This window comes from Erinaceus europaeus, chromosome 10 (assembly GCF_950295315.1).
Source record: "Erinaceus europaeus chromosome 10, mEriEur2.1, whole genome shotgun sequence".
NCBI lineage: Eukaryota > Metazoa > Chordata > Mammalia > Eulipotyphla > Erinaceidae > Erinaceus > Erinaceus europaeus.
Genome location: NC_080171.1, coordinates 92,002,101 through 92,029,411, shown reverse-complemented (window position 1 = coordinate 92,029,411; position 27,311 = coordinate 92,002,101). Strand labels below are relative to the sequence as shown.

Genomic DNA, 27,311 nt, shown 5'->3' with positions numbered 1-27,311 from the left:
TGTCTCCCATATTCAAGCTAGAAGAATCAAGTCTGGGGCAGGGGAAATAGCTTAATGGTTATGCAAAAGACTTTCATGCCTGAGGCTCTCAAGTCCCAGGTTCAAACCACACCCCACACTCCACCTCCCTTCCCCCCACCCCACCCTCCCACACCATATATAAGCCAGAGCTGAACAATATTCTGATAAAAAAAAATCCAAGACTTAACTCCCAACAGCATGAGGCTGTGTCTATGCTTAAACTTCCCAGGCCCATGAAAACCCATAACTAATCCCACCTACTGAGGAATTATGGACCTTGAGAGCTTGTTTGGAGGTTCTAGCAGGGAAGTGCAGCTACTCATATACCCTCTTGTCAGTCTCTATTTGGGAAAGGCCGTCCTCTTCAACCAAATGTGCAGCTGGGTTCTTGCTTAGCTTGCTTATAGCCCAACCGGTCAAGGCTCCTAGCCCCAAGAGCTTCAAATTTTTCAGACACACATGAAAGGGATACCAGCCTAGCCAGCCAGATCACCTTCACACTGAGGTATTATGAACACCACCTTTAAATTCCTGGAATTCCACCACTAGCAGTTTAGTTTATCTTTCTGCATAAAATACTCACCAGATTCTTCGAAAAAGCAACGTTTACCCCATAAACTTCTAGGTGAACAGGCCATTATGTTCACACCTCCCCCATGAGAAGCCGGAGAGTAGTTATATCCAAGGCATTTGGGCCCCGTGGCTACAGGAGAATGACAAATCCTATAAATGCCACTTCCTATTGGTCCCTAAGTACAATCCTTGCCCTCCCATCCCTTGGCCATCTTTAAACAGGAAGCACACATAGAGACAAGTTCCACTGGGTTCTTGCTTAGCTTGCTTATAGCCCAACCGGTCAAGGCTCCTAGCCCCAAGAGCTTCAAATTTTTCAGCTTCCACAAGTTGTTTAGTTCTTCTGTGCTGACAAAAACAAGATATTCAGAGGCAGAAGGAAGCCTTCCCTTCCAATTGGAGTGCAGCTGATGAAGGCTAGAAACAGGCCACAGGATGTTTAGTCCTCAATCATACCCTCCTCCTTTAGCCACTTTAAATAGTGTGGATCTCCTTGGTTCATGGGAACACTAAAGAGTTCTGGAATTTCAAAAGGATGTATCAACCTTTGGAAAGAAAGCATAGTCTTATGAGTTATGGTGATTAGAAGCAATCTATGTAATAAAACTCAACTGGCCAATCTTACTTGTGATGCTTTATAATTTTCTACAACCACCAGTCCTGAATCTATGGCCCACCATTCCTGAATCTATGTTTCCCAACTGTCAACTAGCAAGGAGTAAGACCAAATGGCTTTAATTTTATAGATGTGGACTTGGGAGGCCAGGTGGTGGTGCACCTGGTTGAGCACACACATCACAATGCGGAAAGACCCAGGTTCAAGCCCCTGGTCCCCACATGCAAGGGGAAAGCTTCACAAGAAATGAAGCAGGGCTGCAGGTGTTTCTTTGCCTCTGTCCCTTTCTATCTCCCTTCTCAATTTCTCTTTGTCTTTACACAATAATAAATAATATTATTAAAATTTTTATAAAATAGGGTAGATGTAGACTCAGATTTTGAATTTGCCTCTTACTAGCTATATAATCATGGTCAAGTCACTTACTTTTCTCTGAAAGTCCCATAAAAGAGGGGATAAGATCAGTGCCTGCCTGATTCAGTTGTTGAGAATTGAAACAAAACATATAGAGGCCAGGTGGTGGCACACCTGGTTAAGCACACACACTACAGTGCACAAGGACCTGGGTTCAAGGCCCTGGTCCCCACCTGCAGGGCGAGAGCTTCATGAGTGTTGAAGCAGGGCTGCAGGTGTCTCTGTCTTTCTCCTTCTCTGTCACCACCTCCCCTCTCAATTTCTCTCTATCTCTACCCAATAATAAATAAATAACATCTTAAAAAAAGAGAGCGAGAAAGCACATAAAGCAATTACCTAGTGCACTAATACATAAGCCTTCATTAAATGTTTGCCTTTATTACTATCCCTCACTTAGCATATGGACTACCCCCAAATCACTCCCTGCCTCCCTAGGTGTCCCTGGAGTCTCTTCTCTACTTAAAAAGTTCTCCTTGCTCCTTTTGATCAATCCTGTTGCTCTACTGCAAGGTCCAATTCAACCACTGCCCCTCTTAACCCTGAGGATCTACCTCACCAGTTAACTCTAACTTCTCAACAGTGCTGGTTCCGCCAAAGTTGCTTTATTCCCACCCTTCAGCTAAGATAGTCCCGTGAGGACCTTCTCTATTGCTAGATTTGAGATTTGAGTCATATATTGGAGAATCCTGGTTCCCTGAGAAGGAAAAGGATTTAATTATCCAAAAAAGGTGATCTGAATTAGCTGTACATTGGAGTCTAATTGGATGCTTTTGAAGAACATAATGCCTGATCTCTATGCCAGATGAATTGAGGTGGGGCCTAAACTGGTGAAAAACACCACTAGTGATTATAGTATCATATCAACTGCCAAGAATCACTGATTTAAGCCAGTGCTTCTCAAGGCTTTGTTTTGGCTGCTGGCCATCATGCTTACTTCCACAGATCCTGTCAGATTCTCTATTTTTTTTTCTTTTTTACAGATAGAAGTTTAGAAAAAGAGAGAGTGATAGAGACAAAGAGATTAGAGATACACTCTTCCACTTGTGAAGCTTACCCTTTGCATGGTGTTCCCATATGGTGGCTAGGGACTCGACTTGAGTCCTTGCACATAGTAAAGTGTGCAGTCTACCACATGACCTACCACCTTGTCTCACTTCGCAAGCTTTCACTGTGCATAAGAATCACTTTGTGGTCTTAGTAAACTGCTGCTTGATGCAGTAGCTTCAGGGTAAGCATGATATTCTTCAGGTCTAGCAAAGCTTCCTGATGACAGTGATTTCAAAACCACACTTTGATAAGGGCTTATAGTAATGGTTCTCCAAGTAAGGTCCACAGACTCTAGACATCTAGAGTCTTTTAGAAGATTTATGAAGCCCAAACTACTTTCATCATAACACTGATGTGTTATGTATCTTTTCAGAGATATCTCATGGGGCAGGGTGAATGCCCTACCATGCATGAAGTGCAGGTCTGGTACTTAGTACAATGGGGAAGGTGTCAGGGCACTGGAAGAAATTCTGGCACTGTAACGTCTCCCTGTCTCTCTCTGAATAAAAAAAAAATCAACTCATAGCAAAATCACACTTGTGCAATGCCCTGACTCTACAGAAAAATAAATAAGTAAAAATTCAGGAGATGACTCACATGGTAGCACATTTCACCATGTGCACTGACCCAGGATCAAGATTCCAGTCATTACATAGAAGCATGTAAAAAGGGAAGCATCACGAACTATAAAAGTGGTGCTACGGTGGCTCTTCCTTCTCCCCTCTCCCCTGTTCCTCATCCTCCACCTAAAGACTCCTCAGGGAATGGTGGAGTCATAAAGGTATAAAGCCCCAGCAAAAGTTTGGCAGCAAAAAAAAAAAAAATCACTTAGGGGATTGGAAGACAGCTTCCCATGTGCATAGGCCATTTTTGATATTCCATAACACATAGGAGGATCTATGGCACAAGAGGAAGCAGTGGTTTCTCTCCCTCTCTGTGTCTATCTAAAATTAAAAGAAGTGAAAAAGTCAGCTCAGGAGTGATGATGGCACATATATGAGACCCTGACCTAAAAAAAAAATACACACACACACACACACACACACACACACACACACACACACACTATTGGGAGAGGGAGACTTCTGGAGGTGTGACTGAAATAACAGCAGTCTCACTTTGCTCCCCTGATGAACTTAAAAAAAAAATCAGGAGTCAAGCGGCAGCACACCAGGTTAAGCGCACATGGCACAAAGCTCAAGGACCCACACAAGGATCCTGGTTTGAGCCCCTGGCTCCCCATTTGCAGGGAGTCACTTCACAAGTGGCAAAGCAGGTCTGCAGGTGTCTTTCTCTTCCCCTCCTCTATCCATTTCTCTCTGTCCTATCCAACGACGACGACGACATCAATAACAACTACAACAATAAAAAAACCAACAAGGGCAACAAAAGGGAATAAATAAATTTTTTAAAAAATCAGGGAGTTGGGCAGTAGCATAGCGGGTTAAGCACATGTGATGCAAAGCACAAGGACTGGCATAAGGATCCCAGTTTGAGCCCCCGGCTCCCCACCTGCAGGGGGGTCACTTCACAGGCGGTGAAGCAGGTCTGCAGGTGTCTCTCCCTCGCTGCCTTCCCCTCCTCTCTTCACTTCCCTCTGTCCTATCCAACAATGATGACATCAATGATAACAACAATAATAACTACAACAATAAAACAACCAGGGCAACAAAAGGGAGTAAATAAATAAATATTTTTTTAAAAAATCCATGAAAAATCACCTAAACTCAATAAAATAAAACCTGGATTTCTTCAGAAACCCACAAAGCCACAGGTGAATGCAGACAGACACTTGTGGTTAGTGGATAGAAAAGTGGGGTGAGAGAGAGTCTCAGAACTTACAAAGCTGTACCCAGTGACAGCTGGCACCAAACTGGGAATTACCCAGCAGAGCACATTTCCAGTAGCAGGAAAGTAGGTCTGAGTGCTTGATCTGTGAAGTCAGGGGCAACAGGACATTGAATCTCCCACAAGGACCCACTAGTATTTAAGGGAAAAATCTGGCTGAAATTAAAGCTCTCTGCTGAGGCTCCCACAGGCTGGCTAGTAAATAAATCCCAGCCAATTTCCTGTGACAAGGCAAGGGATTAGCAGCTGTGGTGCACCACTCAGAGGACTGAGTTAAAGCAACAACAAGTGAAGGAAAAAAAAAAAAAAAGAATATCCCTTATTGGGCTGGCAAGATTTAGCTCACTGGATAATGTATTTGCTTTGTCATGGGCACAAACCAGATTAAAGCTCAGTTTCCACTGCACTAAGAGACCTTTTGATGCTGTGGTGTCTCCCTCTGTCACTTTCTATCTGAAGAAAAAAAAATAGTTGACCTGGAGCAGTGAAGCCCCAGTAACAACAACAACATAAAAGGAATATCCTTGATAGGGACCAGAAAGAGAGCATACTACATACACAATGTTCTGGCTCTACAACAACAAAACAAACAAAAACTTGGTTCTATTTTAAGTACTCTGTGTAACAAAGTGTTCCAATATATAAAAAGTACTTCTGCTATATACGTAAGTTCAGTGCTGCCTTAAACTTTCTGACTGTTTCACAAGCTAAACTATACTTTTTCCTTCAGGGAACACCATGTACTTTTTAAGCTTTAGTAATTACTTTGTCATTTTTACAAATTACGATTATACAAGCTTTAGTAGTAGGTGGGCATTTTCTCAAACATTAACAAAATGAAGCCAGCAAATAAGGACCAGCTCACATGGATAGTGTACCTGCTTACTTTGTTGCTGTGCTCTCTCTCCCATTCTTTCTCTCTCTCTGAAAAGTCAGTCCTGGGCTATAAAGTCTCAGTGACAAAAAAAAAAAAAAAAGCCATCACTCAAATCTCAAATGAAGACAATTTACACAATTTGCTGTCGGGTTTTTAAAATATATTTGGGTGGGAGTTGGGCGGTAGCACAGTGGGTTAAGCGCATGTGGCACAAAGTGCAAGGACCGGCCTAAGGATCCAGGTTCGAGCCTCTGGCTCCTCACCTGCAGGGGAGTCGCTTCATAGACAGTGAAGTAGGTCTGCAGGTGTCTTACCTTTCTCTCCCCGTCTCTGTCTTCTCCCCCTCTCTCCATTTCTCTCTGTCTTATCCAACAATGACGACATCAGTAACAACGATAATAACTACAACAATCAAACAAGGGCAACAAAAGGGAATAAATAAATAAATATTAAATATATATATATTTGGATAGAGACAGAGAAATTGAGAGAGCATGCAAGATAGAGGGGGAGAGAGAAAGAGACCTGTAGCACAATTTAACTACTCATGAAACTTGCCCCCTGCAGATAGGGACTGGGGGCTTGAACCTGGGTCTTTACACACTGTAGTATGTGCACTTAACAAGATGTACCACCACCTGACCCCTGTTGTTATGTTTTTAAGCAAACACTAAGTTTAGAAAATTTGAATTTATTATTATAATAAACTTAAAAGTATCAAAGACACTTCCCAAAAGATCTAGTTTTCTTATTAAGCCTGATTTTGCAAAAACATAAAATGATATCCCCTCCTTCCTTCTTACTATAGTACTACTGAGCACTGGCTATTAGTGGTACCAGGGATTGAACTTGGGTTGGGAACTCTCAAATACAAGTCCTGTACATTACTACTGCATATCTCTCCAGTCCTTAGAGATGGGACATGGGTTATTTTCCATAAAAATGCATTATTTACATTAACAGGTAGCTTTATTATTGCTATTTTATTTCTACTATTTCTATTTTAAATAAACTAAAATACATTTTTTACTTTATTAGGGGGCTAATGGATTGCAGTATAGTTGTTGACACATGGGTACGATTTCTCTTCTCTTCATGATAAGGTCTGTAAAACGCTCTCACCCCCAACTTAGGTGCTTTTCCACCATAATGAGTAGCACACAACCCCAAAGTCACCCAAGCCCCCTCCTTGTGTAGAATTCCCTGTTTTGTTGTAATACACCAAACCTAGTCCAGTTTTTTTTTGTGTGTGTGTATGTTGTGTTTTCCCTTTCTGTCCTTGTTTCTTAAGTTCTATGCATGAACTAAAAATAATTTCAAATTTCTTTGTATAACCCATATAAACAAAACTCTTTAGAGTCTTTACTAATTTTTTTAAATGTTTTATTTATTTATTTTTGTTGCCTTTGTTGTTTTTATCAGTGTTGTGGCTATTGTTGTTGTTATTGATGTTGTTGCTGAATAGAACAGAGAGAAATGGAGAAAGGAGGGGAAGACAGAGATGGGAAGAGAAAGATAGACACCTACAGACCTGCTTCACCACTTGTGAAGCGACGCCCCTGCAGGTGGGGAGCTGGGGGGCTCGAACCAGGATCCTTACACCGGTCCTTGCACTTTGTGCCACATGCACTTAACTCACTGCGCTGCCACCCAATCCCCGGTCCTTACTAATTTTTAAAGGTGTGAAGGGGACCTTCAGATCAAAAATTTGGAAAATAACTTGTTTTACAAATGGCGAATTTAAGTGACAAGCATATGGCAAGGGTTATACTTGATAGGCTGGTGATGACACTCTATGTCTCTAACTTTTCAAGCTCAGTTACTTAGTCCCCCAGTATGCCCGTGAGAAATGTTAGCTTTACCTCATATAGCTGGAAAGCATGTGGATCTTGGAAGTCTTTGTTTTTATTAGCTGTAAAGGAAAAAAAAAACATTAGGAACTCAGATCCAGCTCTGCAGCTGCTCATTCATTTGTCCATTTAGACAGCACTCTTCCCAGGTCACTAGCTCACAAATAAACCTAGGGTATCATATGTGAGGGTGAAAACCTCAATCAATGGTGTTTTGCTCATTTTTTATTGGAACCTGGCAAAAAGGCCTTCGCCTCACTCTTTCTCTATCAAGGCTCCATCTTTGCCATTCTCACTCACCAAAAGGATCTCAGTGGTTTCTTCTATTTCTCCCTTCCAAAAGTGCCTGGAGGAGAGAAAAACAAATTACAGTGTTCACAAAGACAGTATAGTAAACCATCAAGCCTGGCTCAACTACGTGGCTCTCTAGAGGTAGAAGTTTTTGAATCCTCTCAAGCCCAGATTGAAATATCCAGAGTTGGGGGGCTAGGCAATGGCACACCAGTTTAAACATACATAGTATGAATGGCAAGGACCCAGATAAGGATCCTGGTTCGAGTCCCCAGCTTCCCACCTTCAGGGGAGTTGCTTCACAAGTGATGAAGCAGATCTGAAGGTGTCTTTCTCTTTCCCTCTCTATTTCCTCTTCCCCTCTCAATTTCTCTCTGTCCTACCCAATAAAATGGAAAAAAAAATGGGTGCAGAAGGAGTGGATTCATAGTGCAGGCACGGAGCTCCAGCAATAACCCTGGCGGCAGAGAAAGAAAGAAAGAAAGAAAGAAAGAAAGAAAGAAAGAGAAAGGAAGGAAGGAAAAAAGGGAGAAAGAACGGAGGAAAGAGAGAAAAGAAAAGAAAAGAAAAGAAAAATCCAGAGTTGGCTGAGGCTTCATATGTTATCTAGTTGAACCATCCTAATTGATGCCTCTAGCATCTACTTGTATGTTCACAAAGATGAGAGGCTCATCATCTCTTGAAAATGTCTATCTTATTTTTCATGGACCTGTATTCTCCCCACCTACCCACCCACCACAGGTCCATGAAAAATAATGAATGAAATAGTGGGGGTTGTATTGTTAAATGGGAATCTGGGGAATGTTATGCATGTAAAAAAAAAAAAAAGAAGTAGAAACGCAAAGCAGAAATTGACTGAGTTTGGAGTATGGCACCAAAGTAAGAAAGCAGAAGTACACTAGAGTTTGCAGTGAGTACCCTCCCTAACACTTCCTCTCCACTATTCGAAGCTTTGGGTCCATGATTGCTCAACAATTTGTTTGGCTTTGCATGTTAACTCTCTTTTCAGTCATCAGGTTCCAGATGCCACCAGGATGCTGGCCAGGCTTTCCTGGACTGAAGACCCCACCAATGTGTCCTGGAGCTCAGCTTCCCCAGAGCCCCACCCTACTAGGGAAAGAGAGAGGCAGACTGGGAGTATGGACCGACCAGTCAATGCCCATGTTCAGCGGGGAAGCAATTACAGAAGCCAGACCTTCTACATTCTGCAACCCTCAATGACCCTGGGTCCATGCTCCCAGAGGGATAGAGAATGGGAAAGCTACTGGGGAGGGGGTGGGATATGGAGATTGGGCGGTGGGAATTGTGTGGAGTTGTACCCCTCCTACCCTATGGTTTTGTTAATTAATCCTTTCTTAAATAAAAAAATTAAAAAAAAAAAAAGAAAATGTCTATCTTAAAAGTTTTTTACAAAGGGCAGGGCAGTAGTGCACTGCATGAAATGCACATCGCACAAAGTACAATGACCAGAGTAAAGATCCCAGTTCGAGCTCCCAACTCACCACATGCAGGGGAGTCACTTCACAGGTAATGAAGCAGGTCTGCAGGTGCCTATCTTTCTCTTCCCCCTTTCTGTCTTCCCCTCCTCTCTTGATTTCTTTTTTTTTTTTTTTTTCCTCCTCCAGGGTTATTGCTGGGCTCGGTGCCTGCACCATGAATCCACTGCTCCTGGAGGCCATTTTTTTCCCCCTTTTGTTGCCCTTGTTGTAGCTTCGTTGTGGTTATTATTATTGCCCTTGTTGACGCAATTCGTTGTTGGATAGGACAGAGAGAAATGGAGAGAGGAGGGGAAGACAGAGAAGGGGAGAGAAAGATAGACACCTGCAGACCTGCTTCACCGCCTGTGAAGCGACTCCCCTGCAGGTGGGGAGCTGGGGGCTCGAACCGGGATCCTTACGCCGGTCCCTGCGCTTTGTGCCACATGCGCTTAACCCATTGCGCCACTGCCCAACCCCCTCCTCTCTTGATTTCTCTCTGTCCTATCCAACAACAACAACAAGGGTGACAACAAAGGCAACAAAAATGGGAAAAATGGCCTCCAGGAGCAGTGGATTCGAAGTGCAGGCACTGAGCCCCGTTGATAATCCTGGAGGCAAGAAAAGTTTTTACATAAAATGTTTTTCTTATGGTTTTGCAGCACTTGCATCTAATTGTTTTTGCCCCTACCTCCACATGAAGAACCACCTTGAGACAGCTCTGCAGAAAGTCCTAGTTTTTCTCTCCTCCAAAGTGGTCATCTCCAGCACTTTTAATGCTCCTTCTGTATTCTGGTTTCCAAGTTCCTCCCCATCCTTTAGATGGGTACAGTTTTTGTCACTAGCTTTCAAACTTGAGTGCCCACTAATGGCTGAATAAAAAAGCATAGGAAGGGGCCAGCTGATAGCGCGCCCCATAAAGAGCGAATAGTGCCACAGGAGAGAATCTGATTTCAAGCCTCCAGTAACTACACACGTAGTAGAGAGCCACTGTAGCTATCTCTCCTCTCTGCCTGTCTCTCTATATAACTCTCTCACTCTCTATCAGAGAAGGGGAAAGAGCAAGAAGAAGAAGAGGAGGATGACAATTAGTATAAAAAAGGAGAAAGTGAAGAATGAGAAGTAGGAAGAGGAGTAGGAAGAGAAAGAAGGAGAGGGAGGAGAAGGAAAAAGGAAAGGGAGAAGAAAGGAGGAGGAGGAAGAGGAATGGATGCCAGGACGATGGAGTCTTATGGACATCGAGCCCCAGTGAGATGCAGAGAGAGATAGAGAGAAAGCACACAGGAGACTTCAGGGAATAAGTGAGCTTTATAAGATATAGAAAGAAGACTTTAATAGAAAGTTCCCATGAAAACAGCATCATGGAAATGAAAAGAAATTTTGCCGAGAGTATCTACACTGGCCCAGGGCAAGTCTCAGATGACCTAGACCACTGGTCTGATTTTTGTCTCACAGAGCTGGTAAGAGGGTCAACAAAAAGGAAGGATGGTGTGCTGTCACCTATACTGGGGAGATGTGCAACTATGTCCTATTGTAACAATAACTCTGTAAATCAACACTTTCTCAAGATGATGATATTAATTTTTAAAGACATTAGTTAACTTATACCATAAAAAAGGAAAGATGAACATATGAAAGGAATACTAGGCCCAAATCTATTCTATCAATAGTTCCAAGCCCTGGTTCCCAGACTGACTTTATATGAATCACCTGCACAACATTTTTAAAATGCAGAGACCTGGGAGTTGGGCTGTAGCGCAGCGGGTTAAGCGCAGGTGGCGCAAAGCACAAGGACCGGCATAAGGATCCCGGTTCGAACCCCGGCTCCCCACCTGCAGGGGAGTCGCTTCACAGGCGGTGAAGCAGGTGAAGGGCAACAAAAGGGAATAAATAAATTAAATAAATATTTAAATAAATAAATAAATAATGCAGAGACCTAAACCATACTGCGAGACTGAGATCTAGAATAGTGCTGGAGAATCTTAATGGTACAAATTTGGAAAGGCATGGTTATAGATTATATAAACAACTGAGGGAATGGCTCAATGGTTTATAGTGAGCAAAGTTTCCATTATACAGCACTTTTTTTTAGGATTTTTTTTTTCAGATAGAGACAGAGCAACATAGATGCAGAGATAAAGAAACAAACTATAGCACCAAAGCTTCCTTTTAATGTGGTGGGAGCCGGGCTCAAACCTGAGTTGTACCGACAAAGCAGCACATTATCCAAGTGAGCTCTTTTGCTGGTGCTATACAGCACTTTCTATTTTGACTTTTACAGTAGTTATTATAGCTTTCTTTCTCCCTTCACTCTCTTCTGCCTTCCATCCATCAATTACATAAATCCCATCTTCTCCAGGAGAGAGAGATGAGAAACAGAATGATCAGAGAAGTCGTCATATGACAAATCTGTGTAGCTAGTACCAGGATAATGAAATATTCTAGTGAAGGAAATAGTCATAGACCAGGGGTAACTAAAGTAAAGGTGCTAGCAACATGTAAGGCAGAAACATACACACACACACACACACACACACACACACACACACACAATCAAATATTCTAAACTCTAATAATAAAGCTTTCAAGAGAAATTGAAATTAGCAGCCATATCCCTAGTTCCTTTACTTCTCCAGTCTGACTTTCCTAAAAGGAAGATAAAAAATAATGAGCTAATAAAATTCACTGTTCCTAAATATCAGAGGGTTTTTTTTTCCCTTCCTTCTATTATGTTCTGGTTGTATAACATAAACCCACTGGTTGATTTCCATTGAATTAAAAGTAATAGTGAATCATTGATTAATTCAATGCCTTTGTTCTTTGACAATTCCCCAATAGTTCAGTGTTCTTTGCATCATCCAGAACTTGACCTAATACTCTTATATCCCTCTCATGACCACAGTTAAACTCACAGTGTAGAAGTTTTGGGCAGAATGTTCACAGAGGCAGCCAGCTTCTTCTCCAGTATAGCCCTAAAAGCAAAGAGTTACAGTCACTGAAGCAAGTACCTGGTATCTTAAGGGATGGGAGACAAGAAATCCTAAAAATTACCCAAGAAACCTTAATCTAAGTAGATACTCATCTAGAGTGCTCCTCTCCAACTCAAGCCAACACAGTCCTTAACTATCACCCACAGAACCTTCGAAGATAGTACTGTCTATAAGTCCATCTCCAGGGGAATGCAATTTAAGGGTAAGCCCAGTTGACTTAGAAAGTGGGAATTAATAACTCTTGACAGAGAACAAGAAGATCTGGATTCTATTTCTGGCCTTGCAGTAGGCCCTTATGCAAGTCCTTTATTTGAGTACCTACCCAATATCAGCGTATCCCCCTCTCCCAACCTGATTCTCCTGCCGTACAATAAAAGGGTTGATTTAGTCAGTGGTTTCCAAACCCATTCACTACCAAATACTCCTTTTATTATGCCACCTTCTTTTGCTTTATCTCACAGTGGCTGACAGTGTTTCTGGGTCTGTAGATACCTACGTGACCACAGAAATGATACTGATACAAGTCCAATTAAAAGCAAAAAAAATAAAAATAAAAAAGCATATCCTGTATTCATTTGTGGCAAGGAATTTTTGTAGAGGTTTCTATTCATCCTTAAGATGAATAGAAATCTCTAAGAGTTTTAGGCAGGCCACAGGTTAGAATTTCTAGTCTGACAGTCTATGACTCTGGTGTGGAACACTGGTAAAAGAAATGTGCTTCAACTAGTATAGACCACCTAGAACAAGAGCACCACCAAATCATTGTTGTAGAAAAGTATTGCCAAGTATCAAACTGTAAAACCTCAAATCAAGCAGCCCCTGAGAATGCTTTTTCAAGTTTCAGGTAGTCAAATGACTAAGTCTCTGTTCTTTGAAGTTCTTAGACCCCACCAAATAAAAACCCTCCTCACTGATTACTCCTTCCCTCAACTGCTACCAAGAGAATTGACCTACTTTTTCTAACTTTAAATTCCAAGTTCAACAGCGCTCTATTTTAGACTTCATTAATGTGGTATTACCATAACCCTCACTTCCTTGGAAGTTCCAGGAGCTAAATAAATCCCTGACTATAAGGAAGAGGTACATGACACACATTTGTTTAAGTAATTACAGCCAGTCTTGTTCAATTAAACATCCACTTAGAAATCACAATTTAGGGAGTCCAGCGGTAGCGCAGCAGGTTAAGCCGAGATGGTGCAAAGCACAAGGACCAGCTTAAGGATCCCGGTTCGAGCTCCTGGCCCCACCTGAAGGAGAGTCGCTTCACAGGCGGTGAAGCAGGTCTGCAGGTGTCTGTCTTTCTTTCCCCCTCTGTCTTCCACCTCCTCTCTCCATTTCTCTCTGTCCTATCCAACAACAATGACATCAATAACAACAACAATAATAACTACAACAATAAAACAACAAGGGCAACAAAAGGTAATAAATAAATAAATATTTTTTAAAAAAGAAATCACAATTTAGGGAGTTAGGCGGTAGTGCAGCGGGTTAAGCGCACATGCACAAAGGGCAAGGACCCCCGGTTCAAGCCCCCGGTTCCCCTCCTGCAGGGGAGTCGCTTCACAGGCGATGAAGCAGGTCTGCAGGTGTCTATCTTTCTCTGCCTCTGTCTTCCCCTCCTCTCTCCATTTCTCTCTATCCTATCTAACAATGACAACATCAATAATAATAACTACAACAATAATAAAAAGAATTTTAAAAAAGGAAATCATAATTTATTGATTCTGATAATGGCAGGCAAACATGACAGTGAGTTAAACTTTGAGAAAAAAAAATAACCCCAATTGCCTCACAGACCCTTTCTTTCTTTCCTTCTTTCTTTTTTTGCCTCCAGGGTTATTGCTGGGGCCTGGTGCTTGCACCACAAATCCACTGCTCCTGGGGGCCATTTTTTGTTGTTTTATCATTGTAGTTATTATTGTTGTTGTTACTGATATCGTCATTGTTGGATAGGACAGAGAGAAATGGGGACAGGAGGGAAGACAAAGGGGGGAGAGAAAGATAGACACCTGCAGACCTGCTTCACTGCCCGTGAATCGACCCCCGTGCAGGTGGGGAGCCAGGGGTTCAAACTGGGATCCTTAAGTCAGTCCTCTCGCTTCGCACCATGTGCGTTTAATCACTGTGCTAACACCCGACCCCCACCTCACATTTTTTGTGAGTGTAAATACCTCAGTGACTGATCACAGCAACTTGCCCTTGAATAAAATACTAGAATTGTGATATCTGAAAAGGCCCTATAATAATAAGAGAGAACCAAGAAGCTGGTTGACTGATAAAATGTGCACATATAAAACAAGGGCAACAAAAAGGGAAAATAAATTAATTAATTAAAATATGCACATATGCAAGACCAACATTGAGTTCCAGACCTTGTGCTCATCAGAGGGAAGTGGGAGCTAGAAGTACAGAGCTTCTAGGATTTTTGGAAATTACACGTGCTGCTGTTCCCAGCTGTGACCATGAGCCTCGAGCTCAGACCAACAGGAACTCAGAGGCTACACAGGCTCTGGTGCCATATATATATGCACCCTGGGTCAGGTGGATGGAGGTAAATAGTTAATTTAAAAAAATTTTATTTATTTATTCCCTTTTGTTGCCCTTGTTGTAGTTACTATTGCTGTTGTCATTGTTGGATAGGACAGAGAGAAATGGAGAGAGGAGGGGAAGACAGAGGGGAAGAGAAAGACACCTGCAGACCTGCTTCACCACTTGTGGAGTGACTCTGCTGCAGGTGGGGTGCCGGGGGCTTGAACCAGAATCCTTATGCTGGTCCTTGTGCTTTGTGCCACCTGCGCTTAACCCGCTGCACTACCACCCAACTCCCGGTAAATAGTTAATTTTAACCAAAGAATATTTTCAAGAATGGGGCTAGTCTATGCCCTAGTCCAACTTCCTAGCCCTTTTCTCTACTCTGACACCATCTTCTCTGACAATGTCTTTTTTAAAATTTTTATTTATAAAATGGAAACACAAGACCATAGGATGAGAGGGTTACAATTCCACACAATTCCCACCATCAGAACTCTGTATCCCATCCCCTCCCCTGATAGCTTTCCTATTCTTTATCCCCATGGGAGTATGGACCCAGGATCATTATGGGGTGCAGAACGTGGAAGGTCTGGCTTCTGTAATTGCTTCCCCACTGAACATGGGTGTTGACAGGTCAATCCATGCTCCCAGCCTGTCTCTCTCTTTCCCTAGTGGAGCAGAGCTCTGGGGAAGTGGGGCTCCAGTATACATTGTTGAGGTCATCTCCCCAGGTAAGTCCAGTTGGCATCATGGCAGCCAGACAATGTTTTTATCCAACTTCATACTAGCTATTAAGCTCAAACAAAAACTACCATAGTCATGGGCCCCAAGAAACATGCCTAAAATGAACTTCCAAGCTTTCTTCTACCCTAAGACCCCTAATCTCAGCTGCTCTGTTCCTAGTTTTTGGATCCTGTTCATTAACCATTTCGTCTCATTTTATGTCCTGCCACTTTCCAAACACCAAGTAACAGATGCTACCATGATGCTACCTAACTTCTCTGGGAAGATGATTTCACCAATGTGTCCTGGAACCTCACCTCTCCAGAGCTGTACCCTGCTAGAGAAAGATAGAGACAGGCTGGGGTATGGATCAACCTGCCAATGCCCAAGTCCAGCAGAGAAGCAATTATAGAAGCCAGAATTCCTACCTTCTGCACCCCAAAAACAACTCTGATCCATACTCCCAGTGAGGGAGAAGTGATAGGAGGAAGAGGATAAAAGGGCTCTGAACTCTAGCTCTACCAGGTCCCAGAGAGAGAGAGAGGATGAAAAGGGGAGAGACATTTGGATGAAGTAATACTATTATGTGTGGCTTGGAGGGGACCTGGAAGGAAAAGGAGGCAATTTTGTACAAATGTAGACAGACAGCTGTAGAGACAGTCAAGGAGAATTCATGCCCAAAAACTGATGGCTAGAGTACCCCCAGATATTTAAATACACCTCCAACATACACTAACTATGAACAGGGTTTTTGTTTGTTTGTTTGTTTAAGAGATCAGTTCTGTGTATCTGTCCCTGTACAAACACACACACATGTAAACCTATACAGATGTCGGACGTTACAGTTAAGAATCATAAAATTTGGAGTTGGACGGTAGCACAGTGGATTAAGAGCAAGTGGAGCGAAGCGTAATGACTGGTGTAAGGATCCTGGTTCAAGCCCCCGGCACCCCACCCACAGGGGTGTCACTTCACAGGCGGTGAAGCAGGTCTGCAGGTGTCTATCTTCCTCGCCCCCTCTGTCCCCTCCTCTCTCCATTTCTCTCTGTCCTATCTAATAACGATGACATCAATAACAACAATAACTACAATAACAGAAAAAAAGGGCAACAAAAGGGAAAACAAATAAATAAATAAATTTTTAAAAAAGAATCATAAAATAGGGGTCGGGCTGTAGCACAGCAGGTTAAGAGCACATCGCCTGAAACTCGAGGACTGGCTTGTAAGGATTCTGGTTTGAGCCCCCAGCTGCTCACCTGCAGGGGGGTCACTTCACAAGCGGTGAAGCAGGTCTGCATATGTCTATCTTTCTCTCCCCATCTCTGTCTTCCTCTCTTTTCTCTATTTCTCTCTGTCTTATCTGGTAACAACATCAATAACAACAATAATAATAACCACAACACTGATAAAAACAAGGGCAACAAAAATATGTTAAATATGAAAATATGTTAAAAAATCATAAAATAGAGGTGAGAAGATAAAACAATGACTGTGCACCAGACTTTCCTGCCTAAAGTCCACAATTCAACCTCCAACACCACTTATGCCAGATTTGGGTATATAAATATATATATAATCTCCCACATTCCACTCAACATTCAGGTAGAATACATTGGGGTATCATTCAGTCATGCTTTTCCCATCACCCCATGTAGATCACTAGATGGATGGGGTTGTCAGAAGTAATAAAAGGACCACAACAATGTTAAACAACAAGGGCAACAAAAGGGAAAATAAATAAATATAAATGCCTTAAAAAAAAAGTAGACCGGGTCCGCGTGACCTTCTCCGTCCTGCCCAGCCCCAGCGGTTGCGGTCGCTATAAAAAGCCCGAGGCTGGGCAGCTTGCGGTCCGGGCGTTAACCTCGGCCAAGCGCGCAGTTCCGTCGCGAGATTTGGCAGTCTATATAGAAGTCACCATGAACTTATTCCAGCTCCTGATGAAAAAGAAGGAGCTGATTCCCCTGGTGCTGATCATGACCACCGCTGCAGGGGGAGCCTCCTCCTTCGCTGTGTATTCCCTGTCAAAGTCCGATGTGATCATTGATCGAAAAAACAATCCAGAACCATGGGAAAACGTGGATCTGAATGTACCTCAGAAGCTCATAACAATTAACCAACAGTGGAAGCCTATTGAGGAATTGCAGAAAGTTCGAAGAGCAACCAAATGAGCAGACTGCACCTCTCTCTCCCAAAGAGTCCTCCACGAATCGAGTGGGAACACTTCTGCACAGCTAGATAGATTATAAGTGCGGGTGCGCAGAAGTGCTTCTGCTGCATTTTTAGGCCGTGCCTGCATTTCAGACTCTGGAGAAGAAATGAAAGGTAGTGTAGCAATCACCTCCAAGCAGCAACATAGCTTAAAACAATATGTACCTGTATTTATTTTCTTGTAAATTTGAGCTTTGCATATTAAAATTTTTATAGTGCTTGCATATTTTCCTTAAAAATGTCTAACTGTAAATTAGGTTGTTGTCTACAATAAAAAACTTGAGTTTTTTTTTTTAAAGATTTGAAACATAATAAATGGAAGTAAACATTAAAAAAAAAAAAAAAGTAATAAAAGGGTCCAAAAGTGGTCACTATGGCACATCCTGGTAGCTCTCTGACTCTTCTAGAGTAGCAGTTAAGTCCCTTCAACATACCTGGCAATATCTCTGGCAATTTGCTCATTGGGACAGTTGACAAAGACGATGGAATAAGTACCAGAGACATAGCTGCCTGTGACAGCTGAATGGAGATGAAGACTAAGAGTCCAGAGCATAGGGTATGTCAGGAAAGAAGCTGTCAGGATCTACAAAATTGACAAAGAAAAATGAAGGTCAGCAATGACAAGGTCCATCAATATCTGGCAGTTCAGACAGATTGGAGTCAAACCTAAACATCACACTTTTATTTTTCATCTGCAAAATAATTCCTGGAATCTGTATTGAACTTAAGTACTTAAAGCTTTCAGGCTGGGGATGGGCAATGACACACCTAGTTGAGCACACATGTTACTGTGCAAGAGAACCTGGGTTCAAGCTCCTGGTCCCCACTTGCAAAGGAGAAGCTTCACAAGTGGTGAAGCAGTGCTACATGTGTCTCTCTGTCTCTCTCCTTTCCTCCCTCTCTATCTACCCTCTTCTCAATTTCTCTCTACCCTGTCAAGTGAAAGAGAGAGAGAATGGGTTGGGCAGGGGGAGCAAGCAAGTAGCCAGGAGTGGTGGATTTGTTGTGTAGGCACCCAGCTCCAATGGTGATAACAGGGAAAAAAATTCATGCCTACCTTCTTTCTTTTGCATTTTTCAGAAGATTAAAAAATAGAGATCTAGAAATTAAAATACATAGGGGCCAGGTGGTAGTGTACCTGGTTGAGTGTACACATTACAGTGCAAAAGGACCTGGGTTCAAGCCTCCAGTCCCCACCTGCTGGGGGAAAACTTCACAAATGGTAAAGCAGGTCTGAAGGTGTCTCTCTGTCTCCCTCCCTGTGTCCCTCTTTCCTCTAAATTTCTGTTTTATCAAATAAAGTTAAAAATATATAAATTTTAATAAAGAAATGATAATAATGCTCAAAATTGCATAGCTTTTTGTTTGTTGATTGGCTAGTTAGAACTAGGAAATGAGAGGCAGAGGGACAGAGAGTTGGACTCTCAAGCATGAGGTCTAGAGTTTGCCCCAGCATCACATCAGCCAGGATGATAACTCATTTTCTCATAAATAAATACTAAAGAGGGGGGGGGGCTAGGTGGTGGCACACCCAGTTAAATGCACATATTACCATGTGCAAGGACCCAAGATGGAGCCCCAGCCCCCCACCTATAGGGGATCACTTCATAAGTGGTGAAGCAGGTCTGCAGGTATCTATCTTTCTATCTCCCTCTCTATTTCCCCTCCGCTCTCAATTTCTGTCTGTCCTATCAAAAATAATAGGAAAGAAAAAAAAGAATGGCCACTGGGAGTCATGGATTCGTAGTGCTACCTCTGAGCCCCAGTGATAACCCTGGTGGCAATAAAAATAGATAAATAAATTTTTTAAAAGGAAGAATAAAGAACATTCAACATACAATTTTTCTTACTATTTTAATAATAGGTATTCAAAATTAGAGGAAATGGGGGTCCAGGTGGTGGCGCACCTGGTTGAGCGCACATATTACAGTGCACAAGGACCCGGGTTCGACCCCCCAGCCCCTGCACCTGCAGGGGGAAAGCTTTGCAAGTGGTAAAGCAGAGCTGCAGGTGTCTCTCTGTCTCTCTCCCTATCTCCCCTCCTCCTCTCAACTTCTGGCTGCCTCTATCCAATAAATAAAGATAATAAAAAAATTTAAATTAGAGGAAATGAAAGGAACTGGATTTCTCTCTGTCTTATCCAATAACAATGAGAGCGAGGGAGAGAGAGAGAGAGAGAGAGAGAGAGAAAAGTAATTTCTAGGGAAGATCTAGGGCCTTTCAGCTAACAGGTATCAGTGAACACATAACTAATAGGATTAAATATACACTCGTGTAAACTCTACTGAAACTTTTAAAAAATATTTATTTATTCCCTTTTGTTGCCCTTGTTGTTTTATTGTTGTCATTGTTGTTGCATAGGATAGAGAGAAATGGAGAGAAGAGGGGAAGACAGAGAGGGGGAGGGAAAGATAGACACACCTGCAGACCTGCTTCACCGCCTGTGAAGCGACTCCCCTGCAGGTGGGGAGCCAGGGCTCAAACTGGGATCCTTATGCCAATCCTTGCACTTTGCACCATGTGCATTTAACCCACTGCACTACAGCCTGACTCCCCTGAAACTTTTTTTTAATATAATTTTTACTTATAAAAAGGAAACACTGGTAAGAGCCATAGGATAAGAGGGGTACAATGAGGGAAGACAGAGCACTATCCCATCTGCTCCAGCACTAAGGACTGAATTTAGCCAAGTGGTTTTCAACTTGGGACAGCTTTGCTTCCCTGAGGACATTTGGCATTATCTGGAGACAATTGTGACTAGAGAGGAGATGCTATTGGTATATACTGTACAGAGGTCAAGATTACTGCTAAAAGATATCCTGATGTTCCCTTGATCTTTTTGAAATACAGATAGCTGTGTACTAATGTCTCTGCCACTGGATCAGAACTCTTCAGTTTTTTTCATCTCTATATTCCCAGAACTTTACAGCCTCTGACAGGGAGTATGGGCTTGAGATATATTTGTGGACTTTATCAACAAAGCATCCAGAAATATAAAAGGTTTGGGGCTGGGTGATGGCGCACCTGGTTGAGAGCACATGTTATAATGTGCAGGACCCAGGTTTGAGCCCCCCAGTCCCCACCTGCAGGTGGTAAAGCAGTGTTGCAGGTGTCTGTCTCTATTACCTCCTTCCCTCTCGATTTATAGCTGTGTGTACTCAATAAATAAATAAATAAAGATAATAAAAGAAATTTTTTTTTGATAATAAAAGAAATTTTAAAAGAGAAGTATGAAAAGTCAATTTAGAGCCAAGAGTGGGCTACTATATATTGGAGAATGTGACACTGCAACACTTCTTAATAGAAACATCATAATAGGAAAATACTTGCTAATTTTTTCTTCATTTTTTTTTCTTCAAGACTATAAAATTACAGTGTACATGCTATATTTTTAAGAGGAAAGTCATAATAACATTTTCATATTTGTCTATAGCTATACACCTCTTCCAGTTTTACCTTCTTTAATTTTTTTTCTTCACCTCCAGGGTTATTGCTGGGGCTCGGTGCCTGCACCATGGATCCACTACTCCTAGAGACTATTTTCCCCCCCTTTTCAGTTGCCCTTGTTGTTTTATTGTTGTTGTTGTTGTTATGATGGTTGTTGTTACTGATGTCATTGTTGTTGGATAAGACAGAGAGAAATGGAGAGAGGAGGGGAAGACAGAGAGGGGGAGAGAAAGATAGACACCTGCAGACCTGCTTCACCGCCTGTGAAGTGACACCCCTGCAGGTGGGGTGCTGGGGGATTGAACCGGGATCCTTACCCGGTCCTTAAGCTTCGTGCCACGTGCTCTTAACCACCCAACCCCCTTAAAAGATTTTTTTATCCTTTAAGTTATTACAGATTTTATTCTGCTTTTTTCTTTGCTTTTCCTTTCTTTCTTTCTCTTTCTTTCTTTCTTTCTTTCTTTCTTCCTTCCTTCCTTCCTTCCTTTCTTTATTTCTTCTTCTTCTTCTTTTTTTTTTTGGTCCTAGAATACTTTTATAGTCTCTAACAAGGTTGTGACTGCAACCCAGGAAGTGGCACATCAGATAGACTGCTGACTTGCTAGCATAAGATTCAGAGTTCAATCCCTGCCATTCATGTGCCAGAGTGGTCCTTTAGTGTTCTCTCTCTCTCTCTTCCTCTCTCACTCCCTCTCTCTCTTGCAAATAAATAAATAGAAGGTGTTTACTTATTTAACATTTTTCTAATATTTATTAGTGATTTAATAGTGACTTCCAAGATAATATAATAGAAGTATAATTCCACACCTCTCTCCCCAGCAAAGTTCTGTATCTCCTCTACCCCCAACCCCCCCACGACGGTAACCACCACAGCTTCCCCAATATTTCATTTTTCAAGTTAATATGTTTCAAAAAAATTTAAATAATATATTTATTTATATTTATTAATGGCTATAAACAAAGAGAAAATAAGAGGGGAGAGGGAGCTAGGGAAAGAAACAGAGAGACACCTGCAGCCCTACTTCACCACTTGTGAAGCTTTTCCCCTGCAGTTGGGGACCAGGGATTTGAATCTATGTCCTCATGCACTGTAATGTGTGCATTTAAACAGGTGCACCACCACCTAGCTCCCACAATAAAATTTTTTAAAGAATGCTATGATTGATGTTATAGTTTGTTAAAGTACAAAAGGCCTCAGAAAACCCTTAGTGCTTCTAAACTTTCAATTTTCCTAAGTTTTTTTATGAACATATTTATTAAGTTTTAAAATAAAATTATTATTGGGTATATGTTGTTTTACAAGACAGTTATTATAGGTATAGTTTCACATCTCCCCAAATAATTTTCCTATTTTTAACAAATCTAATAATTCTCGGAAAGCAAATGTAACATTGTACTTATATATTATCCTTGGGTGCAAACCCAGAACGTTCAAAAAAGAAAATCTACTGTCCCCAAAGATTAGCAACCACTAATGTGTGCAAATCTTCATAGATAAAGAAATTAAGGACCAGGGTGGGGGATGGGAGGGCAATTACTCCAAAAAATGAGTAGCAGATCTGGGTTAGAGACTCCTAGACTTCTGATCTCCAACAGTTGATTTTTTTTTTTTTTTTGCCTCCCTTCTCAAACACCGTTCCCAGTCATGAAAGGTACTCTGTACCTTCCAATCTAAACATTTTAAAGTATTTCAAAGGTGAGGGGAAATAAATAGACCCTGGAAAGATAAAGAAAGGGGGGCAGTAGTGCAGCGGGTTAAGGGCGCATGGCTTGAAGCACAAGGACCTGAGTAAGGATCTGGGTTTGAGACCAACTCCCCACCTGCAGAGGGGGTCGCTTCACAAGCAGTTCACAAGCAGGTCTGCAGAAAATGGCTGCCAGGAGTGGTGGATCGTAGTGCAGGCACCGAGCCCTAGTGATAACCCTGGAAACAGAAAAAGAAAAAAAAGAAAAGAAAAGAAAAGAAAAAAGAAAAGAAGATAGTAACTATAAACTACAATAGAAAGAGGAAAATAATCTATCATGTGGCCCTTTGATAAGAACTCTATCTTCACCCTGGCAGTGAGGCCTGACTAGGTCACTGCTCCTCACAATCCAAAAGTAAAGGGCTACTCAAAACCAAGCCAGTCTCCACAAGATCAAGTGTGATAGAGATTTCACCACCCGTCTTCCACCTGTCTATCCCCAGTTCAAAGTCCCCAAAGTAAAGAGAAGTACACCTTCTTCCCTCAGTGCCAGATTAGAAGTTGGGGGTGGGGGGAGGTGCTATAGTCTCTTAGTCTGGGTACTCACCAGGAAGAATATAAGGGCACAAGGTTTCTGGTAGTTTGGCAGAGAGCACTGTGTGGCCGGCTTATCCATGGTTACACCGTCACTGGTAATTCTGCAGCCCAGGCTTAGCAAACTGTAGTCTCAGGCTAAATTGTTAGCTAGTGGGTAGCTAGCTTAGGTAGCTTAGCTAGCACTGAGGGCTTAAACAGTTCTCACCCACAATCACCTGCTGCCTGCCCCAATGCCCAGCCTAGCCCAAACCAGGCTGGCCAAAGGAGATAATGGAGGAGGCGGGGAAAGTAGGAAGAATTTTCACTGGGCAAATGTACAATCTAAGTATCACGAGCAGACCTAACCTAAACCTAACCGCTCCCACTTTTATACAGGCTCACTCCACCAACAAAAGCAAGAAAAGCACAGGGTTGCCCTCCTGCACACCCCACCCCCTCCCTCATCAATCCCTTCTCCCAGAATCTCCCTTCTAATCCGCCTTGGTTTAGAACAAACATTTGCTCCCAACTGCTCTCCCTATGAACTCATTCATTTTTTTTCTATGCCAGCTGCTCAGTAAGTGCAGCCTTCCCCAGAGTTAATCCCACAGTCCTCTGTTCCCCTGACATACTCTATATGTTACTGTGGTTGCATTTCACAATGACTCCCAAAAAACTACAAATAAGAAAGGAAGCAAGTTGATGGGGTGACTGTTGACTTTCAGGAATGCAGAACCACTATCGACAGGACTTACTTTTTTTTTTTTTATTCAGTGTTTCAATATGAAATATCCTGATTTTTTAGCACTTCTACAACAGGGGAAAGGACTGAGTTCATGAGGACTTGAGTACATTTTTTCTTATATTAAGGGAACTTTTTTATCACTTTATTGGGGGTAGTTAATGATTTATAGTACAGTTGTTGCCATATGGGTACAATATCTCATCTCACTGTGACAGGTGATCACCCCAAACTTAAATCCTTTCCCACCATCATGCATCAGGACTCCCAAATTCCCTCCAGCCCTAAAGGGGCTATCATTATCTTGATGTGTGTTGGTAGTTACATAAGTGCTTAGAAAAAGAAAAAAGGAAAACAAATTTTTCCCATCTGAGTTATAGATAGGGTAGCCTCCAAATTGGTGAATTGTATGTAAATAGAACCGCATACAAAAATAGGAAAAATGCTGGAGGTCAATTTAAAAGTGGTTTAAATTCGGCAGAACAAGCAAAATTCACCTGTTAGGCAATTCTGGCCTTCAAGTTGCCTGTTCACAGCTTCTGTGTTTATTTCAATTACCTATTAACCTGTTAACTTCATCCCTTGGGGCTATAAATTCTTAAAGGCCTAAAATATTTCCTAGAAGTATTAGTTAATAATGTTGTAGTTAATAAGTCAGTTATTGTGGGGCCAGGTAGTAGCGTAGCGGGTTAAGAGCAGGTAGCGCGAAGCACACGGACCGTGTAAGGATCCCGGTTCGAGCCCCCAGCTCCTCATCTTCAGGGGGGGTTGCTTCACAGGTGGTGAGCAAGTCTGCAGGTTTCTATCTTACTCTCTCCCTCTCTGTCTTCCTCTCCTCTCTTGATTTCTCTCTATCAAATCCAACAACTATGGCAATAGTAACAACAATGATGAACAACAAGGGCAACAAAAGGGGGAAAAAGCCTCCAGGAACAATGGATTCATAGTGCAGAAACTGAGCCCCAATAACCCTGGGGGCAAAAAAAAATTTTTTTAAGTCAGTTATTGCCTCAGCCTACCATATATATCACTAGCTATGCAGATTCACCAAACTGCCTAACTTCTCTGAGTTTTGGAGGCAGAGATGGTGGCAAAGGAAGGACTAATAACCCATTCACAAATCTAAAGTGAGCATTTACAAAGAAGATTAATGTTAAGATTTCTTTATAAAATATAAGGCTAGGGTGGGGGTAGATAGTATAATGGTTAGGCAAAGAGACTATCATGCCTGAGGCTTTGAAGCCCCAGGTTCAATTCCCCGCACTATCATAAACTAGAGCTAAGCAGTGTTCTGGTAAAATAAATAAATAAATAACAATAAAGTGAAATAAAATAAACTAACTCTGCCAATATGTGAACAAGTAGTTTCAAGCCAAATACCAAGATTAACTAAAAAAAAAACTTCTTACGTGGTTGAAGATCTTAGTATCTGGGGGGGGGGGCTATATGAAATAAGGCTAAATGATCAGAAGGAAAGGACTTTCTATTAAAAATCCACTAAATTTAGACTTAAATATTTTATATTACACTAGGAAGAAATGCCTACCTTTGTTCATAGCAGCACAATTTCTAATAGCCAAAACCTGGAAGCAACCCAGGTGTTTAACAACAGATGAGTGGCTGAGAAAGTTGTGGTATATATACACAATGGAATACCACTCAGCTATTAAAAACAGTGAATTCACCTTCTTCACCCCATCTTGATGGAGCTTGAAGGAGTCATGTTAAGTGAGATAAGTCAGAAAAAGAAGGATTAATATGGGATGATCTCACTCATAGACAGAAGTTGAAAAATAAGATCAGAAAGGAAAACACTAAAAAAAAAAAAAAAAAAAAGAGGAGGAGGAGGAGAAGAGGAAGAGAAAGAGGAAAAGGAAGAAGGTGGAGGAGGAGGAGGAGAAGGAGAAGAAGAAAGGAAAACACCAAGCAAAACTTGGACTAAAGTCGGTGTATTGCCCCAAAGTAAAAGAGTCTGGGGTGGGCGGCGGGTTCAGGTCCTGGATCTTGATGGCAGAGGATGACCTAGTGGGAGTTGTATTGTTTAAGTAGAAAACAGGGAAATGCTACGTATGTACAAACTATGGTATTTTCCTGTTGACTGTAAGCCATTAATACCCCAATAAAGAAATTAAAGGGAGTCAGGTAGCACAGCGAGTTAAGCGCACGTGGCGCAAAGCACAAGGACCAGCATAAGGATCTGGGTTCGAGCCTTTGGCTCCCCACCTGCAAGGGAGTCGCTTCACATGCAGTGAAGCAGGTCTGCAGGTGTCTGTCTTTCTCTCCCCCTCTCTGTCTTCCTCTCCCCTCTCCATTTCTCTCTGTCCTATCCAACAACGACGATATCAGTAGCAACAACAATAATAACTACAACAGTAAAACAACAAAAGCAACATAAGGGAATACATATTTTTAAAAGAATGGAAAAAAGGAAAAAGAAATGCTACTGTTAACAACCATTAATTTAGATCCGGAGCATAGCTTCCTGAGAGAGCTCCCCAAGTTCAGCACAAGATTTCACAGTTTATGTTCAATAATTGTTTGTTGAGTGACTAAATTATACAAACATGCTGTTGTGATTATAAGGATAGTCTCAATGAAGATGCTGTTGAGGCAGTAAGATGGTAAAAGATGAATTATGGGGCCAGGCAGTGGCATATCTGGTTAAGAACATACATTACAGTGTGCAAGGGCCTGGGTTCAAGCCCCTGGTCCCCACCTGCAAGGGGGAAAGCTTCACAAGTGGTGAAGTAGAGCTGTACTGTCTCTCGGTCTCCCTCCCTATCTCACTCTCCCTCTCAATTTCCCTCTCTCTGTTCAATAATAAATAAATAAATAATTTAAAAGTCAACAAGGAATGAACTCAGAACACCATGTGAAGAGTCTAACGATTTCTGACATTCTCATACCATCCCTTTCTTGAATGAAGCATATCTGGGTTGTTGTCCCCATTGGTTTCCATAGTTTCTTATAAATGTGCTTGCATTAGACCTTCAGTGGCAGAGTCCAGTCCTTGACCAAAAGATAATTCAAAGTCTCCATCTTCTTGATGTTTCGATCATAGGGTGGGGTTGGGGGGTGGGTTTACGTACATACACAGCAGATGGACTCATTCAAGTCTAACTGGTGCCTTTTCCAGCTTCTCGAGAATCGTTTTATTTGCTGGTGCATGAGCCTCCGCCTCTCAACACTCGGGTTGTCCTGTATTTGACGAGTCCCAACTTTCTCGTGGGAAATAAGGTGGCCAGACCATGAGACCAGCTAAGTGAGAGCCGAAGAAGTTGCTCTCCTGTGACCCGGAAACCACGTTCCAAGAATCAAGCGGTCTCCATCTCCTAAGGATTGACAGCCCGGGTGAACACTCTGCCCTCCAACTCCATTCCGCTAGAGATCCGG

The 27,311-nt window shown here is 42.1% G+C and overlaps 2 protein-coding genes across 5 annotated transcripts; one reads left to right on the top strand and one right to left on the bottom strand.

The window, feature by feature from the left end:
• Positions 1–608: 608 nt before the first annotated feature.
• On the bottom strand, positions 609–27,308 carry LOC103129046 (protein CutA homolog). Of its 4 annotated transcripts, none has more exons than XM_060200056.1 (6): positions 27,008–27,308; positions 17,903–18,051; positions 11,925–11,984; positions 7,547–7,592; positions 7,259–7,308; positions 609–1,139 (listed from the first exon to the last, which is right to left on the bottom strand). In XM_060200056.1, exons 1-6 carry the CDS (start codon positions 27,026–27,028, stop codon positions 1,034–1,036), a joined length of 432 nt encoding a protein of 143 aa, XP_060056039.1. In that variant the 5' UTR covers positions 27,029–27,308; the 3' UTR covers positions 609–1,033. The 4 variants fall into 4 exon arrangements, with proteins under 4 accessions (XP_060056039.1, XP_060056041.1, XP_007540067.1 ...); XM_060200058.1 differs by having other exon boundaries at positions 26,825–27,306; XM_007540005.3 differs by lacking the exon at positions 27,008–27,308 and adding an exon at positions 23,208–23,512.
• Positions 17,090–17,769, top strand: LOC103128984 (normal mucosa of esophagus-specific gene 1 protein-like). Its single transcript, XM_007539914.3, has one exon. The coding sequence runs from the start codon at positions 17,177–17,179 to the stop codon at positions 17,426–17,428; it is 252 nt and encodes an 83-aa protein (XP_007539976.1). The 5' UTR covers positions 17,090–17,176; the 3' UTR covers positions 17,429–17,769.
• Positions 27,309–27,311: the final 3 nt, after the last annotated feature.